Raw genomic sequence first — 20,653 nt, 5'->3', positions numbered from 1 at the left:
GTTTGAACTGATGCCCCCAAAAACTTAACGTTCAGAATTTGTTTCGTTTCTTGCCGCAGCGCTGTTTGTTTTTGTATAATTTTTTTTCCATTGAAAAAGGAGTATGTAGTAAGCGTAAGTATACTTATAAAACATTGAATACAGTCATTAATTAGTAAAAAGTGTAATTCAAAACCATTTTTCTCTATTTCCAGCAACATCAATTGTTAAAATTTGAGAAGAATTGTAGGAAATTGGAGGAACGGACCAACAAATTGAACGGGGATATCACCCAAATACAGATAGGTAAGTCTAGAAAAAATTGTTAACAGAAGATTTCTAAGTAAGAATATATAATAGATTATTATCAATATTTTATATTATCAATTTCTTTAACAACTCAATGAATATCGCATACTTTTGTTTTGTACTTAATCATTATATTTTTTTATAGATTTATCTTTTTAATTCTAATATTTTCTTTTTTCTTTGTTTTCCATTCTCATTACAGAGCTCGAAAAATTTCACCATGATAACACACAATTAAACACAAAGTGGTAAAAACTAAATAAAATAAGAATTAATGTTGGAATATAATTCACTAAAGGTTCTCGCAGCAGCTCTAGTTGGAGCAGGAGCAGGAGCAGCTCAAAGATTTGTCTCCTTTAGTACAAGAGGAGTATCCGTGTTTTGATGCCAAGTTATACAAATAAAGAGCGTAGATTTCTGGCCTATATCGGCCCTTTTGAAAGGGATGCTCGACTGTGCGTGGTATCAGCCTTAGATCGGGTTTTTACCGGTGTGCGCTAGATATTACAAAAAGTTAGATCGAACGAAGTGTACAACAATTTAAAAGGTACTCACGAATGGCACAAACAACTTTAAAAAACTAAAACTATCGGTATCATATAAATTTTACGCAGAGCGTCTCTAAAATCTTTCTCAGTTCGTCGCAAATTTTCACTTCTAACCGTTTTCTGGTTTGACAGTTCGTAGCGTGGCCGTTAGGTCTGTTCAGATGCAGCGACGTCAGGGATGCCAGAACATTCTCCACCCCGTGAATCCGGAACGGCCTCCGCATCGCCTTGCTCGGATTCACCGTTACCTATCTCCATAACGGCCAGCTTCGCCACCGGTCTCTCAAGTCGTCCAGATGCCGTTTGTACTGCAACACGTCTGATCCTTCCATCCTTGTTCGGGATTAGCTCCACGATCCTTCCTCGGATCCAGGTACGCCGACTGCCTTCCGCAATATACACCAGGTCTCCAAGTTTAACCGACACCACATCTTCGAACCACTTGGACCGCTTGTTCATATTAGGAAAGTATTCCTTCAGCCATCTGTCCCATGTAGCATCAGCTAAATACTGCGAACGAAGGTAACTGCTTTGCAGTGCTTGGCTAAGACTGATTGGATCACGCATAGGGTCCTGATCTCCCGTGGAGTTACCCAAAAAGTGGTTGGGTGTCAACGCTTCGTAGTCGGCCGAACTTTGAGGCATGTACGTCAGTGGACGAGAGTTTATAAAAGCTTCTGTTTCCGCCAACACCGTCAGCAGAATCTCGTCGTTGAGTTTCCTTCCGTCGTCGAGAGCTCTCATCGATTCTTTCACGCTTCGCACCATCCGCTCCCATACTCCACCCATGTGGGGAGCGGAGGGCGGATTGAATAACCAGCTTGTTCGGGCGTTGGTGAATGTGTCGGAACAGTCGACGTTGATTCTCTTGATCTGTCGTTTAAGCTCGCGATCGGCACCGACAAAGTTCGTCCCGTTGTCGGAAAATATTTGGCGTGGGGGACCTCTTCTTCGCACAAATCTCCTGATCGCCATTATGCAGGAATCCGTCGTTAAGCTGTACGCCAGCTCCAGGTGAACGGCACGGACTACCAAGCATGTGAAGACCGCTACATATCGCTTTTCCTTCCGCCTGCCAACGGTTACCTCCAACGGCCCGAGATAATCCACACCGGTATACGCAAAGGGTCTGGTATACGGTGTCAATCTTTGCTCTGGCAATGGCGCCATTCTTGGTGGATGTGGTTTACATTTTTTAATCTTACATACCTGGCAGCTTTTCGATACTTCGTTAACAGCGGACCTCAGATTCGCAATCTGAAAACGCTGACGGAGCTCGTTGACAATTGTCTCTCTGTTTGCGTGACCAAAAATTCGGTGATAATGCTCCAAAAGCCTTTGGGTTACTAGATGCTCTCTTGGCAAAATTACTGGAAATCGGGAATCGAAGGACGCGTACTGCGCATTCACGGTTCTTCCTTCCACTCTAATAACACCAAATTCGTCAGCAAACGGGGAGAGTTGATACAATGAACTAGATTTCTCAATTTTGATTAAATCCTTCAGGGCTCGTTCACGATTAGATATCAGCACCTTCACCTCATCGGGGTAGTGCTCACTTTGAGCCAATCGCCAAAGGATATTTTCGGCTGATTGGTATTCGGATTGCTTCAACGGTGTTTCGATATTCGGGATGGTTCGCATTACGTATCGCTTCACATTCTCTACGGAAGGTACCGTCTCGATGGGCAATGCTTTCTTCCGTCGACGACAATTCGAAATAAATCTTATAACCGTAGCCAGTATGCGTACCAATATGGTCCATTTAGAGATTCTAGCAATGTCAATTAGCTGAATGGGAATATCAATGTGGTGGAAAAGGTAGTGGGTTCTCAACTCTTCGTTGGTGCTTTCATTCGGTGATTTCTGTTGTGGCCATCTATCAACAGGTTCGTACAGGAATGATGGGCCATTAAACCAACGACCATCCGGTTTTGGATCCGTATCTTTATTCCACTTGGTCAAACAGTCAGCGATGTTCTCTTTTGAAGGGACCCAGCGCCACTGATCCGAATCTGTTAAGGTCAGAATTTCTCCGATGCGAACGGCTACATATTGCTTGAATTTTCGGTGGTCAGATCTAATCCAGGACAAGACGGTGGTAGAGTCCGTCCAAAGAAATTTCTCCTTAATTTCCACCGTGTGGCTAGAACAAATGTTTATCATCATCCTAGCACCCAACACAGCGGCTTGAAGCTCTCTTCTGGGAATCGATTGCACCTTGAGGGAGGCCACCTTAGCCTTCGCCATCACCAAGCAGCATTTCACTTTTCCATCCTCGATGACACGGAAATACGCCGCGCATCCGTAGCCCAATTCACTGGCATCGGTGAACACATGTAGCTGCAATGTTTCGTACCCTCCAGCATGATCTCCACCACAGTAGCACCTGGGGATCTGAAGGTTGTTGATTTCTTGGAGAAGCTTTGTCCATCGGACCCATTTCTCGAAAGCTTCATCCGGAATGTCGTCATCCCATTGTATGCCGCATCTCCAAAGATCTTGGAACAGCATCTTCCCGTGGATTGTATACGGGGACAGAAGACCCAATGGGTCGAAAAGACTCATAATACATCGAAGAGCCATTCTCTTAGTCGGTCGTCGTTCGCCGCAAACATACGGCGCCAGCTCACCACGTAGGCTGGTAGGAAATTGGAAACAATCCTGCCGTGGGTTCCACTCCAGTCCTAGGACCCTCTCGATGTTATCGCTTCCCATGTTACTGATAAGTGAGAGCGATTTCTGTTCCGAATTCTCTCCGACTGCTTGTAGCACCGATTCATCGTTGCTAACCCAATTTCTCATGGTGAATCCGGCCCGAGCAAGGGCTCCTTTCACCTGAATCGCTCGATCAGCTGCTTCCTCGGAAGTGGGGGCACTATCGAAATAATCGTCCATATACGTTTTCTCCTTGATAGCTGTCGTAGCTTTCGGGAAATCCTCCCGACACTCGTCCGCTATTTTGTGCAACACGTAGATCGCCGAACAGGGCGAGCACGTCGCTCCGAACGTCGCGACGTCCATAATATAAACGTCGGGCGGTTGTGTTGCGTCGAATCGAAACAGGAATCGTTGGTAGTTTTTGTCTGCTGCTCTTATTCGGATTTGGTGGAACATTTCCTTTACGTCGCCACCAAAACCGATGCGCCACTCTCGGAACTTGCATATCACTGAATGCAGGGGGACCAGTAAATCCGGGCCTTTTAACAGTTGATTGTTGAGGGAAACTCCACCCACTGAGGCCGCCGCGTCCCACACCAGCCGTCTTTTGTTCGGTTTCTTCGGGTGCGACACCACATTCAGGGGGAGGTACCAAACGCGTTCAGCACTAGTTTCTGCCAACTCTTCTTCGGTTGCCTTATGGGCATACCCTTTTGTCAAATAATCTCGTATTTGTTGGTGCACGTTAGCCTGGAGTTCGGGGTCTTTTGACAGCTTGCTCTCTAGGCATTTCAGACGTCTCTCTGCCATGTACCGGTTATCTGGGAAGCACACTTCATCTGCTTTCCACAGCAAACCAGTTTCGTATGCACCGTCACGAAACACCGTGGTTTCCTCTAGGATCGTTTTACATCGCTTGTCTTCGGCAGATTCAAGAATCGGCGCAAACGGGTTCTGGGGTTCCTCCAGAACGAAATGTTGTCGGATGAGGTTGTTAAGTTCTTGATCTGCGTCGCAGTGATGGAAGTTAACTCGGACCGAGTTCTTGTCATTTCTATCTCCTGCCTCGTTAGGCCCATAGATGGCCCATCCGAGCAATGATCTCACGGCAACAGGTTCGCCAGGTTGACCTTGCCGACTTTCGATTGGGGTTAAAATGTCAATGTTATCTAACCCAATAAGCACTTCAGGCTGGGCATCGTTAAATGAACTGATTGGAATATCTTTCAGATGTTCATAACGATTAGCTAATTCGTCGTAGCAGAGGGTTTGCTTCGGTAGCTTAAGTTTCGAAACCGTGTGTGCGGTAAAAGAATGTTGTTTCGGATCTCCCAACTTCGAGATCTTGCATTTAATGAGCTTGGATGAATTTTCGTTCCGGGTTACACCGGAAGTCCACTGTAGTTCCAGCGGATGCCTTTTTCCCTCTATTCCTAGGCGGCGTGCTAATGACGATTCCATTATGGTCAGTGATGACCCTTCATCGTAGAATCCAAAGGTATCGACAGTGCGATTTCCGTTGTGCAGGGTAAGTGGAACTATTCGAAAGAAAAACGCTTTTCTGAATTCGTTGTGGGAATTACAAACAGATTTAACGACTGTTGCTTCTCCCTTTTTGGCTTGCGCCGGAACATGGAGCAACGGATGGTGCTGAACTCTACAGCCTTCGATGTTACATCGGATTCTTGATTTACACTTCCAATTACCGTGCTCATTCAGGCACATTTCGCACAAATTCCACTGGCGTACTGCACGCTTTCTTGAATCGAGATTTAGTTCTTGGAACTTCGAGCAGTTCCGAACCCGGTGATCTATGCCACCACAGATTGGACATGGCTTACGTTGTCTATATTCTTCCTGGTTTCCATCACTGTTAATGTGAGCATGGAAATGTCCCTCTTTCTTCTGCGACGGTTTTGCATACTTCGCTGTCTCAGGTTTCGGCGGTACAAGCGTGGTAACCTCACAGGCGTCTTCGGCCAATTCCTCCATATACTGGCCAAATTCCTTCAGCGTTGGCTCGGGGAAGGAGCGTTTATATCTCACCCAAGCAAGCTGATGATGAGCAGGGAGCTTCTCAACCAATTCGCTGAGCAAATCGGGATTCGATAAATGAGCTCGTAGACCTGCAGCCTCTAGCTGGTCACAAAGGTGCTGTACAGCTGTGGCAAACTTAATAAGGCTATCTAGACGCTCAGATTTTGGCGATTCGAGTTTGCGCACTTTAGCCAGCATGTTCCTTACAAGAATTTCGGGCCGTCCATAAAAACGTTTCAGTGTTTCCATTATCTTCGGCACGCTGTCAGGAAATGTCAATTTTGTTCTCACTGCTTCTCAAGCCGCCCCTCGCAGGCTTTCTCTAAGACGGACAAGATTCTCAACGTCTGAGAAACCGCAGGCAGCATTGGACGTTTCGTAACTATGGAAAAATATTGGCCACTCCTCAGGCTCTCCGGCAAACACAGGTAGTTTTCTGGGCCAGACTTGGCGAGCCAACACTTGTTCTGCAGACGGACCAATATTCAGGTTGGCAAACGCTACCGGTTGTGGGAAAGGATTTATGGGTTGCTTTGGAGGTGGTACTTCAGGAATCAGGTTCATAATTGGCACACGGATTCGTGCCGAGTGACTTCTAGGTTCGGAATGAACTGATTTCGATGTACTCAGTTCGACTATCCGAGAGTTAGCGTGATGCTCTTCACCTCGTTCCACCATGGCGTGCAAAATCTTTCCGCTTCGAGCTTCGGCGTTCGAAACATCAAAAACCTCTTCCGGATCGTTATTGTTTTCCTCCAGCTGATTGCGCAACCATTCCTCAGCCTTTTGACTTCCACTCGGCGCTGATTCGGAAACACTTTCCGATCCCGAGTCCTCTACTAGCTTCTCTTCCAGCTGGTGCTTCTTCTTTAAGAAGGATTCCTCAGAAGCAAGCTCTTCTAGACGGATAGCCCGTTCCTTTTCTAGGAAACGCATTTCCTCTCTCATACGGCGACTTTTAATTTCTCTTTCTGCTACCAATTTGGCCAACTCAAGTTCGGTCCGGATGCGGGCGCTGGATGTAGTAGATCTCACAGATTTGCCGGCACTTCTCACGGACGAATCTTTGTTGGATTCCGCACATTTCTTCCTAGCTCCGTTCTCAACTTCAGCCCTTCCTATTCTCGTTGAACTGGAGTGAGGAGCCTTTGATCGCACGATGGGTGTGCTGAAATCGGCGGTGTTTACGGACTCTGACGGGTCTGCAGAAGGTGGTGTGCATTTAGTGCATCTCCATGGGCGATCCTTTACGCCGGGAGATTGATTCGCACAACTCAGATGCCACCAGCCTAAACAATTATCGCACGACACCATTCTCCGTTCCACCGAATTAGGTCTGTTGCATCCACCACAGTCGAATCCATCTTGGCAATCAATTTCCTCTTCCGAATCGACCATCTCGAAATCTTTAGGGTTTTCGAAAATCTTTGAGGATGTTGGAATATAATTCACTAAAGGTTCTCGCAGCAGCTCTAGTTGGAGCAGGAGCAGGAGCAGCTCAAAGATTTGTCTCCTTTAGTACAAGAGGAGTATCCGTGTTTTGATGCCAAGTTATACAAATAAAGAGCGTAGATTTCTGGCCTATATCGGCCCTTTTGAAAGGGATGCTCGACTGTGCGTGGTATCAGCCTTAGATCGGGTTTTTACCGGTGTGCGCTAGATATTACAAAAAGTTAGATCGAACGAAGTGTACAACAATTTAAAAGGTACTCACGAATGGCACAAACAACTTTAAAAAACTAAAACTATCGGTATCATATAAATTTTACGCAGAGCGTCTCTAAAATCTTTCTCAGTTCGTCGCAAATTTTCACTTCTAACCGTTTTCTGGTTTGACAGTTCGTAGCGTGGCCGTTAGGTCTGTTCAGATGCAGCGACGTCAGGGATGCCAGAACAATTAAAAAAACTTCAAGCAACGCATTTGTCTTTTTTGAATAAATATATGTCCATTTGAAATGCTATGAGCAGCAAATAAATATCGTTTTCTCGTCAGAATGGCTTTCTCGATTTTGGGGTGTGAGAAAGAGCTCGATTCTCAAGTTTGGGAAAACCCCTCCAAACTTATTTTCGTCGGGAGCCAGTTTCATCCGAATTTGCGGCATTACAACTTGGTTTTGGGTTGTATCCGCTTAGAGTGAAAACACGAAAAATTTACTGGATGACAGTTCGCTCGGTAGAGCTGACCGATATTGTCATCATTAGGATGGTTCAGTAAACTGGTAGCGTCTGAAGATAATTAAATTAAACTGATTCAAAAACAATGCATATCGAATCTAGAAAATATTTAGATAACATATATTCTGTGCATATTCTGCATTTGGTGGTAAATAATCAGAAAATTGATCTGAGTAAAAATTAATCAGAAACATCTGAGTTTATACGATATGACTTGATCAGGAATCCCTGAGTTTATAAGTTTTTTGTATGTTCGGAAAAATCTAATACTAATACTTATCATATAGACGCGAATATAAATTGAAAAAAATAAAAAGCACAACCATAATAACAAGTAGTTTTAAACCTCCGCGATGTTCAGACGTGGCAACACCCCCGGGAGAAAAGTGAAGAGGCAGGAGAACAAATTTAAAACCTCCGTGTTTTCAAACGTGGCAACGCGTCCGGAGAAAATTTTTAATAACAGGAAATTTTAAACCTCCGCGATGTTCAGACGTGGCAACACCCCCGGGAGAAAAATGAAGAGGCAGGAGAACGAATTTAAAACCTCCGTGAGTTTAAACGTGGCAACGCGTCCGGAGAAACTTTAGGGAAAAACTATTATAAAAAAAAAAACATACAATAAAAGAATTAAAAAAAAAAAAAATCATATATATATAATAAAGAAAGAATTTAAACTTCCGCGATGTTCAGACGTGGCAACACCCCCGGGAGAAAAATGAAGAGGCAGGAGAACAATTTTTAACCTCCAGGTTTTCAAACGTGGCAACGCGTCCGGAGAAAATTTTAATGACAAACAAATTTTAAACCTCCGCGATGTTCAGACGTGGCAACACCCCCGGGAGAAAAGTGAAGAGGCAGGAGTGAAAATTCGAACCTCCGTGATTTCAAACGTGGCAACGCGTCCGGAGAAAATTTAGGGAAACAGTATAAAAAAATATATAAATATAAAAAAGAATTTGAATATAAAAAAGAATTTAAACCTCCGCGATGTTCAGACGTGGCAACACCCCCGGGAGAAAAAATGAAGAGGTAGGAGAACAAATTTAAACCTCCAGGTTTTTCAAACGTGGCAACGCGTCCGGAGAAAATTTTAATTGACAAGAAATTTTAAACCTCCGCGATGTTCAGACGTGGCAACACCCCCGGGAGAAAAGTGAAGAGGTAGGAGAGAAAATTAGAACCTCTGTGATTTTAAACGCGGCAACGCGTCCGGAGAAAAATTTAGGGAAAAAAACATTTATTAGTAAAAAAAAAAAAAAATTATGTCCAAAAAAAAAAAAAATAAATAAAGGAAGATTTTATACCTCCGCGATGTTCAGACGTGGTAACACCCCCGGGAGAAAAGTGAAGAGGCAGGAGACCAAATTTGAACCTCCGTGATTTCAACCGTGGCAACGCGTCCGGAGAAAATTTTAAATTACAATAAATTTTAAACCTCCGCGATGTTCAGACGTGGCAACACCCCCGGGAGAAAAATGAAGAGGCAGGAGAGCAAATTTAAACCTCCGTGAGTTTAAACGTGGAAACGCGTCCGGAGCAAAATTTTGAAAAAAAAGATCGGAAAAAAATTTCGAAATATTACTAACTTCAAAATTTTTTTTGTTACAAGGGTGGGCGAGTGTAACCAACCACCAAACTTGATTTGTTGATAAGGTTGGTTAAAAAAATAAATAATCTTGTGAATAAATAAAATCGGAAAGTTTTGCTTAAAATAAATATAAAAGTAACGAACCACCTTAATAAAATACATGTGGCGAAACGTATCGCCCTACTCTAATATTTAAACGTATGAAGCATATAGCGCCACCTAAACTTGAAAACCAGCCGAGACACAATTTGAAACGGTTCCAGTTTCCACCGTTTGCTTACGGTTTGCTCCCGGTAGTTGGTATATTGGATAAGCTAGTTCTGATATCGGATAAGTTATCGGTTCCTGGGGCTACGTCAAGACAAAAGAATCGATCCTTTTGTTTCAAAGCTGGACTTCCAATCCAAGTAATGATATGAAAGCCACTTGTCTGCCACTTTGTTGGAATGAGCCAAACCGTTCAGTGCGTTAAGTTGTTTTTTGAGCCACCCAGATTGCAATATCGCGGTTTAAGATAACTATGAGCCAAATTGTCGCATAGTAACTCTAGCTTATGTAAGAGGAAAATACTGACGGTCTAGAGAATTTACTAAATATTCGGGTACGTTAGAAAGTAGTTGTTCAAGTTAGACCAGTAACTAATCACGTGTTCCTTATATAGTAGTTACCGCGCTCAAAAAGGATATCTGCCAAAGGAAGATATAACATTATACTACGCTCGTGTGCGTAAGCGTAGTAAGAAAGGTAATGAGTAGTGAATGTAATTACAAATGATCATTCTGTAATGTAATCATGAAACGTTGACAGGAACCCGCGTCAACGTGGGTCCAAGTCTGGACTAGGAAGGTGCCTCCACTCACCAGCTAGGACGGCGAACCACAGACGTAACTCGGTTGTGGTTTGAATACCCCCGGGCCCTTGGCATTTTGGCATCGCCTTCGTTCCCAGGTTTCCATCAAAACCCACGTGTGATCGACACCACTATAACGTTTGTCTGGCGAATCAGTGAGTACCCGCAGGATCCGAAGAACAGGTAGAAAATTAAGAAAACCACCTTGTAAAGTTTGTGATACACTAAGGCCACTAGGAAGGAGCTCCTTAAACATTTTACTAGTTGAGGATTACTAAGAATATAACATCAGTAAGGAACAATCATAAGTGTTCTAAATCTCTCCGTAATGCGCCTGACGGGTAGGCAAAGTCTTCAAAAGCAAAACTTTCATGCAAGTAGAAGCTGCTTAAGGTTGATTTACTCACATTGGACACAGGATTGGTTTCTTTAGTTTTGCGTGGTCTATAATTTTATTGATTTTGAATTAGTTTTCCCGTAACCATTGCTAGGGCTTACCGTGGGCCATTTTTGTAGTGTACCTTCGAGCCATTACCTTCACACCTGCCCTGAGCAAGAGTCTTTTTGTCGGCTTTCGAACTTGTGACAGCAACCTTCCAACCGGAAGTGGCGCCCTTAATCAAGTTGCTGTCATTGTAGGCAAGAAAAATTCGTTACACAATGATAATTTACAAAAATAGGACCCTATTACAAAAGACGAGTCACGAGTCATTTTACTCGAGTGAGCTATTTTGGTATTACAGAAGTCGAGTCGAGTCGAATTTCAGTCGAGTAGCTCGACTGCGTCGACTGATTGAAAATTCGTGACTCAGCTGTCACGATTTACCGAGCCAAGTTTGCTTTGATCCGGTTTTTAAATTCGATCAGTTTCACTCGACTACCGTAATACGACATTTCGCTCGACTCGACAGTGACTGGAGTCGAGTCGAATTACTCGACTCGTTTTATGTAATAGGGCCCATAAATCAGGGTCTCCAGCGAGTTTCCATTTTCCGAATTACCGGGTTTTCCTGGTTTTCCCGATTGATAATTTTAATTTTCCCGATATATAATTACATAAGTACAAATTTTAATAGTCCCAACATTTATTTAAAATTTCGTTGGGATTTTTTTTTTTACAGAAAATAAAACATTAGCAGGTTGAAAAGTAAAGTTGCAAAAACATAATTCTTGTATAACCTTAATTATTTCCTGCAAAATTTTGTCAAAAATTGTCACCTTTTCCTTAGTCTTTGATAACAACTTCGTACTCTGGCTTCTGAAATTTAAAATTGAGCATGAATGAATTGAATTTTTCCGGTGCTCAAAAACGTTCAAAAATGCATTTTAAATTTTTTTGCCGAAAGCTGAAAACCAGTACCTGTAGGGGAATAATGAGAACCCCCACTGGGGCAGTATAAGCACCATTTTTCGGGGCAAGATGAGCGTTTTCTGCCGGGGAATCTAGCAGCGAATTCGACTCGATGAAGTCAACTGAATAATAGAGCTACATCTTGACTTGTTTCATCTGTCAATTTGGCCTATTGGTAAGGTGTCGGAGAGGTAATCAGTAGACTCGAGTTAGATTCCTGGTCAAGGTGATTTTTTTTTTTTCATTTATCATTCATGATCGATGCATTTTGCACTAAACGGTGAGGCGTAGATTCATCAAACACAGCAGTAAGAAATTTCTTCTAGTTCTGTTAGTAGAATTCAAAGAATTAACACATGCTCATACATTATGTTTCTGGTGTTTTGTTTGACGGATGATCCTACTAGCCGTATAATATAACAATCAAAAAAATCAATCATGAATGGTATGTAAAAAAAACTCTCGAACAGGAATCGAACTCGAGTCTTCTGATTACCTCTCCGACACCTTACCAATAGGCCAAATCGACAGATGAAACAAGTCAAGCTGTAGCTCTATTATTCAGTTGACTTCATCGAGTCAAATTCGTTGCTAGATTCCTCGGCAGAAAACGCTCATCTTGCCCTGATTAAAAGTGCTCTGTTCGCCCCAGGTCAACAAATTTAAGTAAAAACGCGTTTTAAAATTGATTAAATTGAAAAATCAAAAATTTTATGATGGTGAAAATTGAGACACAATGTGTAAATCATGTTGCAGTGAGTACATTTCAGATCAAGATGATTTAAAGGTCATAAAAGCTTATTTGGTGGTGCTCAAAAATTATAATATTTTCGTCACTTGAGAACCTAGCTGGTAATTATTTAATATTTCTGTAAAGATGATAAGCATATTTCTTTTTTGGTGAAAAATTAGTACTATAGGTAGTACGGAACAAATCCTCATGAAAATTTGTTTAAGAAAATACGTACTTTTGTAGAAAAAATGTGTGCTTATTATGCCCTGGGTGCTCGTTATGCCCTTATCTCCCCTACACTAAAAATTAAATGTCACGTAATCATATTTTCGACCTGTAAAATTACGGTAAATGTCCTGCTCCTTTTTGTTACAGGACATTTGCGTATTTTTACAGGAAATAATTTTTGCTGTGTATAAATGAAAATGAGGAATATTTCTCTCTCTCTCTCTCTCTCTCTCTCTCTCTCTCTCTCTCTCTCTCTCTACATCGAAACTCAATTCATTGTTTTTCCCTTGAAATCCTGGAAAGGAACAAAAACGTAGAAAATCACTTGTCAAACGGTGGTAAATCACACTACAGGAAAACAGAATCTCTGAAAATACCAAAAAACTTAAAGTGCTTCGCTCTCTTGAGGTAGAGGCTCTAGCAACCAAAATTTTCATATTACCTTTATGCTTCTATTTGACCTGATATATTTTCACAACAGAATACTTTTCTTGTGCGAAATGTTTTGTTGAAAATGAACGGGTAGAATTTTATTTAGATATAGGTACATACAAAATTTTGTTTAGCAAGGGCCAACTACTGTAAAGTGGTAAATAGGGGAGAGATCATACACAACTCTCTTTTTTATTTCCTCATCTGAAATTGCTTTAAAATAACTAAATTAATTATAAAATTTCATTTTTGGTTCAACTCATAAACTTTGCACGTTAGTATATCTACTCAATTTGAATATGGTGGCCGACTGTAAATCAACTACGACTAAAGACTTAAGACTGTAAATCAACTACGAAATGCTCAAACGAAGCTATTTGTTGCACATAAGGATTTATTTTTTCGGATTTTTTCAAGATGTAAAAAGTTGGTTGTAAAAGCCGTACTTTTCCTTTAATGAATCGTCAACATTGTTGAGGTCACAGTTTCACACCAGAGACATTTTGAAATTTTCGTTTTACAAAATACCAAACACAGAATATTTAACGATTTTTCAAAGGTAGCTGTTTTTCGAACCTTTCATCAATGAGCAATTTATCAGATTTTCTAAGACTTAACTCAACTTTGCACTGGATTTTTAGTAGATTCACGCAAAATTTTCGTAATAAATTTATATTAACCAGAAAGGTAATTCCATAACGATTCTAGTGGTGTAATTATATTAGCTCTGCGATACTTAACAAAAAAAAGCTAACAGAAAATATCAGAATAAATCATAAAATTATTGTAAACTATATTTATGAGCATATATTATGAAATATGCAACAGACACCTTTTAACGTGTATGACTCAGAAGATGCGTGAACGCGCCCGGGAAAAACAGATTGAGAGAATGAAAGCGAAAATAGCAAGTTGATAACGACAGAAAGAGAAAAGCGTATCACGATGCCGAGTTGAGTCAGTCTATTAACTAATCTTGGGATTAACGGTCGTGCATTTAGGAGATAAAAAAATCGTTAGTTTCCCGAATCAATTGTAATTTTTAGTGACAATTTGATTGCAAGTACGACATATTGGTATTAGTCAGGAGTGTCAAATTGAAACTCCAGGGACTGTAACGGGAAAAAAAATCAGGGACGGATGAAGGTTAATAGCTAATCACCCTCACCATTATCTTGACATCTTCGCGGCATACTTTGGACAAGATTTTGCGGATATTCCTCTGAAAACGACCCAAAATCCAAATTTTGTGAATCCGACGGACAAGCTGCTTCAAATTGCAGGGTCATTTCTTCTCAAGCTACATCTTCATTTGAGTCCAAACGTTTTCCATAGAATTGGCCTTAAGCGACAGCCAGTTAAAAAAAAAACATTATTATACTTTACCGATCGCAAGTAATTATGGTGTTCACTTGCCCCACAATGTTAATTGACAAGAATGAATATAATTTCGACCCTTTTAGGGTGAACTGAATTTTTTTCAAAAAGTTTCTGCAGCAAGTTTCCATTTTCAAATTCCCGTTTTTTTCCCGGTTTTTCGATCGAGATTTTATGATTTTCCCAGTTTTGAAATACATGAATGTGACAAGAAGAATTTTTTTGAACACAAAAATAAGCTCTTTTTTCAATGTCAAACGTAAGAATATTCTGATAACGATGATGTTTGTTGGAATTCCTACAGAAAATTGTTGAAACAAAGGATGAAGAATATAATTGAGGCACTCAGAATCAGAGGATTTGGTGCCAAAATCACCAACTTTGAGTTAAGTATATACCAATCGATTCTTCATATCTCATTCTACATCTTAGCTTAGCTTAGCTGAGCTTGTTTGACTACTCATATCCACCTTAAATCATTGAACTCGAAATGCTATTTAATTGTTTCGGGGGATGGTAATGCTACGTAATTGAATTACGTACTTCAAGAGAAAAGATGATTTTTTGTTATTTTTTTAACAATTCATGCGCATTTCGAATTCCATGATCGCTGGCGTGGCTAAGTGGAACAAGTTCCACATCGCCAATGGTTGCTACTCCGTGATTGATCGAGGCCATCAATTTTGTTCAAAGTCCAAGGGAATGGTGCTTGGGACTAGCAGTACATTCTCAATGCACAAAACTCATGCTCTCTTGCTTTCCAATAATGATCAATAACGGCGCCGGCCACGTCCTAGTAGTCAATGGGGATAAAAGGAAGGAATATTAGTAGAATACTTTTCAGGTTTTAACAGCAATCTCTCGTCTCCCCATGTTTCAAAAGATTATTTTGAAAAATTGAGAAACAAGAATAAACCGGTATCACCAACTATAGAAACCGTCTATACGTCTGCGAATCTATATTTATGTATTCAAGGAAGGGTGTTTTGTTTGTAAGGGAAAGAAATAGATCGGGATCCATTCTGGAAAATGGTGCGACCTTGTTTTCCTAGACCTCCTACGCTCCTATATATTTCTTAAGGAAATTCCTAGTCTATTTATCGAGGCACTTCATTGTGGCAGTAGCAATTTAAATGAAATATTAGAATTCCAATTTAACTAGCTGATTTCCCTATAGCCTTCATGAATTTAAAATCAAATTTAAAGATGTCCAGAAAAATAATGAACTTTTTGTGAAACTTCACCACAAAAAATAAACTTATGTATTAACATAATCAGACTTTTTAAAGTTGTATTAAATGCTCTAGTCAATTATGTTTATGAAAATAGTTCGATGCGTTGCAATTGATTGATTGCATTTCGATTTAAAATTATCGATAATATTATCCAAATTAAAAACATATTAAATCAAACTTGATAACGATATCATAAGTTAAATCAAAAGATTAAAAGAAACAATTTTAAATTTGTTAACATTAAATTATTGTTGTAAAACACTATCAAAACTTGAGACTTCTAAATGTATGGAAATAATAATCAAACGATGCATACCTGCAAGCTTACTTTCTCAAATTTATTATTAATTTTTGCAATCGCGTTTTCTTAGAGATTACAGTTCTAGTTTTTTTTAAATCCTTGTTTCGTTTGTTTAATATAAACCCTTTTCTTGTGCAATCTTTTGTCGTTAAGTCGTTTCAGGTTACCTTTAAAAATGGTAACATTGCGAATGATTTTACGTTCACATTTCGTTATTTTTTAAATTAAAATAACATCAATTGTGTTTTAAAACATAATTTGTTTAACTTTATCTACTTTGTTATTGTGTAATTTGCTAGCATATTCGTTTATGCTCAGTTTTGCACCAGGTCCCTATAGGTGTTGCTTTTCGTTTTGCTGTAATTTTGTTGATTTATGTGCTCAGATTTGAACCTGTAGTATCATAGATTTGAACTGAAAGTGGACAATGGAACACTGAAGATTTTGTAAGTGTTGCAGATGCGCGTATGACTGAGTAAGTTAACAATATACTGAAGACGATTTGTGTTAGTTGTTGTTTTTCATTTCAAAACTTGATTATTGAAATCAAACTATAACCTACTAGATTTTTCACAGATTTTCATATTTTAGTGGCTTTATTTTAAAATTCAGAACCATTTTAACAATAGCTCCACTTTTCAGGTAAGGAATATGGTACTTATCTGTTATTTCAGTAAGGATTTCTGAACGTAAGTTTTTCTTGAATTCGGATTTCGCGATTTCCATCCCGGTCCTGGTCTTGTCTGGCTGAAGTCGTAGCCGCTTAGAATGGTCTCGCCGTGTCCAGTTTTCATTATGAATCCACTGATTCAAAATTCTTTGCTTGGATGAATTTCTGCTCGAAAAATTTCGCTGTCAAAAAAACTACGACCACTTTCTACGAGCACCGCCTACTCTTCCTCTTCATATCTCATTCTACATCTGCTGCAAAACTCTCATTATTTGATAATTTTGTCAACACTTTTTCGATTCAATTAAAACGATGATGCTCCAATTAAAAATTACTCTATCGCACTCAGAATTTGATTATTGGGCTCTGGTTTCTGAATTATGAAATTTGAAATATAATCATCAACGATGAATTACGGATCTTTAAATCAAAACCTAACACCTTTAAGTTATGATTCCAATTTAAACTGATTAATACTGATTGATATTCTAATTTAATTTTTTTTTCTCTGCAATTTTGAGAGCAAAATCCACTAAATTCTATTCCTCCTATGATTCTAGAATTTTGATTTGATTCTCGTCTTGAATACTTGAGCCTGAGCCTGAGTTCTAAGAGCTTGACTTTGGACTTGGCATGTTAATCTAAACTCTAAGTCTGAATTTGCAATCCAACCAGAAAATTTAAATATCGTTATCCAAATTTAAAATTTGAAGTTCTAACATAAATTTTGAAAATTATTCTAAGGTTTGAATTTGCTTTTAAAATTAGCTTTTTTATTGTGATAATATCTTAATGTAATTTTTAGCTCATACATTTAAACGATCTGTATTTTTAAAATTTTTAATCAATAAAGAATGCGATTGCCAGTAACAGCGCAAAATGTTAAAAAGAATCACACAAACATTTGGTATCGCATTCTACCTATTGGGCATTTTATTAATTAACCAACATTATGGCCACTCATTTTGAAATTTTCTGTTTTCTCGCATTTTTTTTCCGCATAATCTTATGAATTCCCGGCTCTAAAAGGTTAAAAATTGATTTTTTTTTTTGTAAAAAACAATTTTTTCGAACATATGAAAGATACATAAGTTCTTCGCGCTTTTGACGCTTATAAAAAAAATTGAAAATTTGTATACGTCAAAAATTAGTAAATTTACAAAAAAAAAACTCATTATACTTTGGAACTCAAACACTTCAGAGCACTAAAAGGTATGTGTTGAGTGGTCTCGATTTTTCAAGAAATTATCGACTTTTGTCCACAATTTCGCCATGGAATTTTAATCTCAATTTTACTTCGCTTTTGAGAAAAAATTAAAATATAAATTAATTTTAGAATTCAATTGGTTTATATAGGGGAAAAATGATCCATAAAGAATTTTCCCGGTTTTTATTTAAAATTCCCGGTTTTTCCCGGTTTTCCCGGTTCCATTTTCAACTCCCGGTTTTTTCCCGGTTTTCCCGGTTCGCTGGCCACCCTGCAAAAGGAAGGGGAAAGGTAGCAGATATTTTCAAACACATGAAACTGTCAAAGTTCGCGAAGAAATATCTGGTTTGGCAAGCCATCTGTACCTGTGACTTGAAAAGCAGCATTTTCATAGCTTCCGGGACTGTCAACCAAGAAATTTACGTGAAAGAGTGTTTATTGAATAAACGTCTGCTGCCTTTCCCGAAGAAACCCGGTTGTTCCGAACTGTTTTGGCCGGATTTGGCATCTTGCCATTACGGTAAAAAGGCCATGGAGTGGAACGCCGCAACAACGTGCAGGTGGTTCCCAAGGACAAGAACCCTCCCAACACGCCAGAGCTCCGCCCAATTAAGAAATACTGGGCTATTGTCAAGCGAAACCTAAAAAAGACCAAAAAACTGCTAAGGACGAGCAGCAGTTTAAGGCAAACTGGCTTAGGGGACAAGGTGGCTGTACAAAACCTGATGGCAGGGGTTAAGCGTTAGGCCCGGCAATTCGGATTTGGAAAAGCGGAAGCCTAACTGAATATTTTCCCTGAATTTTATACTAATTAAACTTGAAAAAGAAATTTAATTTGATTTTTTAAATAAACGATTTCACCGATTTACACGCGTTTTCCCTTGACCAAATTTTGACCGTATCACCCTTTATCGTGAGTGGTAAGCCTCTTTCACTTGGCTACCAGCTTGTTGATGTGTTAAATTAGTATTTACAAAATTTAATTTTTTGTTAAAATGGTTGGTTTCGAATTCTAAAATTTTTAAGTCATAGTTCTGGGAAAAAACCCTTGGAGAGTTTATTTGAGTGTCAAGAGTTAAGTTTCAATACAAATTGTTTGTGGAATTGCAATTCGAAATTTTCAATTAAAAATAAGTTTCAATTTGTGAACGCATATAGTGACGACTGTCGTTAAATGAAATATCTTAGTCAAAGAGTGATATAGGATGTGATGTAGTACTTAATTCTACCGGAAGAAGAGCCAATTTTCAGACATAAATACCTTTTTGGATGAAGTAATTTTCCGTTAATACGATAACTTTAAAAACGCTTGTTAGTCTGTTTCGTTACGTCTATGGCAATAAATCGAGTCCGTTAAGAAATGGAACATAATTTGTTGAACGTCGGTCGATTAAAATCTTAATCCTTTGCATAAGACGTTGCGCCTTTTAAATTGAGTGGATCCGGAAAGAAAAAATCCCACAACGTAGGGTCCGGTTTATCGCTCTAGAGTACAACCTAAACTCCATTAATTTGAGTTTGTTTTGGGTTGTGTAAATGAAGTGAAATTTTTTTGGAAAAGTCAGGGCTTTTTCAACGAAAACGGGGCCGGACCTAAATTTTCCTTTTCAATTATCCGGTTTAATCCGGGTAAAACCGAGCAATTCGGTTAACTTCATTTAAATCGTGCTTTGTTTATCCAACAATAAGCATGCACAAATATTGAAACTTTGTTTTCTATCCTTGTATAGATCAGTTTTAAAAATACTTCATGTCAACGACTCATGAGTTCATAAATTTAGAATAATGGTAGCAAACATGGAATGCCCTTCTACATCTATTCTTGGGCGACCGATGAACTTACATGCTACATGGAAAGGGAAATAAAAAATATACTTACTATGAATAGCAGACGTGACGACATATCTGAAAGTAAAAATAAACACGAGATTAATATTTCGCATCAATAGAATTGTTGATATCAGAAACATTGGGCGGGTGATTCTAAAGGTGCGCATTCAATGTGTAGCTTCGAATAATTTCGACTAAGTTTTACTTAAAAAAGGTTCTCCGATGTAACAGCTGGAAGCATGTTTTTCGTCCTCCCAAGGCCTAAAGGTTTTCCCAAAGTCGGATGACAATAGTCAATTACTAGGTTATAGCATTTCAATTGATGATCAACCATACCCAAAGTCAGACTAGGTATACGATAATCAACGCGTGTCGCACAATGTAGCTACCTTGTCGCCGCAGATCGTGTAATAAAAAGTGTTTGTCACTTAACTGTATGCATTAAGTGACTCACTTTGGGGTATGGCGGCATGGAGAATCGCATCGCGGTTTAGCAAATCCACAAAACAAAACAAAAAAAATATGTCCGCCTCCGCGCAACCACCACAAAGCACACGGAGCCATTGTTTTCTACGGTCGGGCTACAGTTATGCTATATTTACGGATCGCTTCGGTTTAACAGACAGTGAGTAGTACAGAAGTTCCAAAGGCTTTTTTCTACCTTTGTGTCCTAAACACACATAAATACTAGTATGTATGAACGAACAGCCGGGTGTAAGCTTTTGTTGTTGCGCGCGCACATTTGTCCCGCTTATGTCAGATTATGTCAGGCTTATACGTACCTACTACACCATATACGTAACGAAATCACTCAAAAATTAAAATTCACCATGGGAAACAACACAGAGAATCGGAGGAGGCATTCCAATGGAGTTCTTTGAAACTAAACAAAATCATTCACTGTACCATTTGCAAAACAGTTTACATAAGGCTCGAATAGCATTGATGTAGATGACAATCGTTGGAGAATTCTTGTTCGTATAAGTAAAAATTAGTGAATTTACTTTATTCGAACGTTAAATTGGGATCCAGTGTAACAACATTTTCAAAGAATTTTAATTATCTTCGTCTGTTCCAATCCAAATTTAGAACACAAAAAATATTCCGAGACACAAAAAAAAGCATCACAGGTACAATGG

The 20,653-nt window shown here is 39.4% G+C and overlaps 2 protein-coding genes across 2 annotated transcripts in view; both read right to left on the bottom strand.

Annotated features, from left to right (window-relative positions):
- LOC129750841 (signal peptide peptidase-like 3) overlaps window positions 1–19,591 on the bottom strand; it is a 76,676-nt gene extending 57,085 nt beyond the window's left edge. Inside the window, exon 1 of the mRNA XM_055745938.1 lies at window positions 19,564–19,591. The gene's annotated coding sequence lies outside the window, so the exon portion shown is untranslated. The remainder of the gene's footprint in view (window positions 1–19,563) is intronic.
- On the bottom strand, window positions 570–5,823 carry LOC129750838 (uncharacterized). Its single transcript, XM_055745935.1, has 2 exons — window positions 844–5,823; window positions 570–785 (listed from the first exon to the last, which is right to left on the bottom strand). Exon 1 carries the CDS (start codon window positions 5,781–5,783, stop codon window positions 984–986), a length of 4,800 nt encoding a protein of 1,599 aa, XP_055601910.1. The 5' UTR covers window positions 5,784–5,823; the 3' UTR covers window positions 570–785; window positions 844–983.
- Window positions 19,592–20,653: the final 1,062 nt, after the last annotated feature.

This window comes from Uranotaenia lowii, chromosome 3, assembly GCF_029784155.1.
Source record: "Uranotaenia lowii strain MFRU-FL chromosome 3, ASM2978415v1, whole genome shotgun sequence".
Taxonomy (NCBI): Eukaryota; Metazoa; Arthropoda; class Insecta; order Diptera; family Culicidae; genus Uranotaenia; species Uranotaenia lowii.
This window is presented reverse-complemented; position numbering and strand designations above follow the sequence as displayed.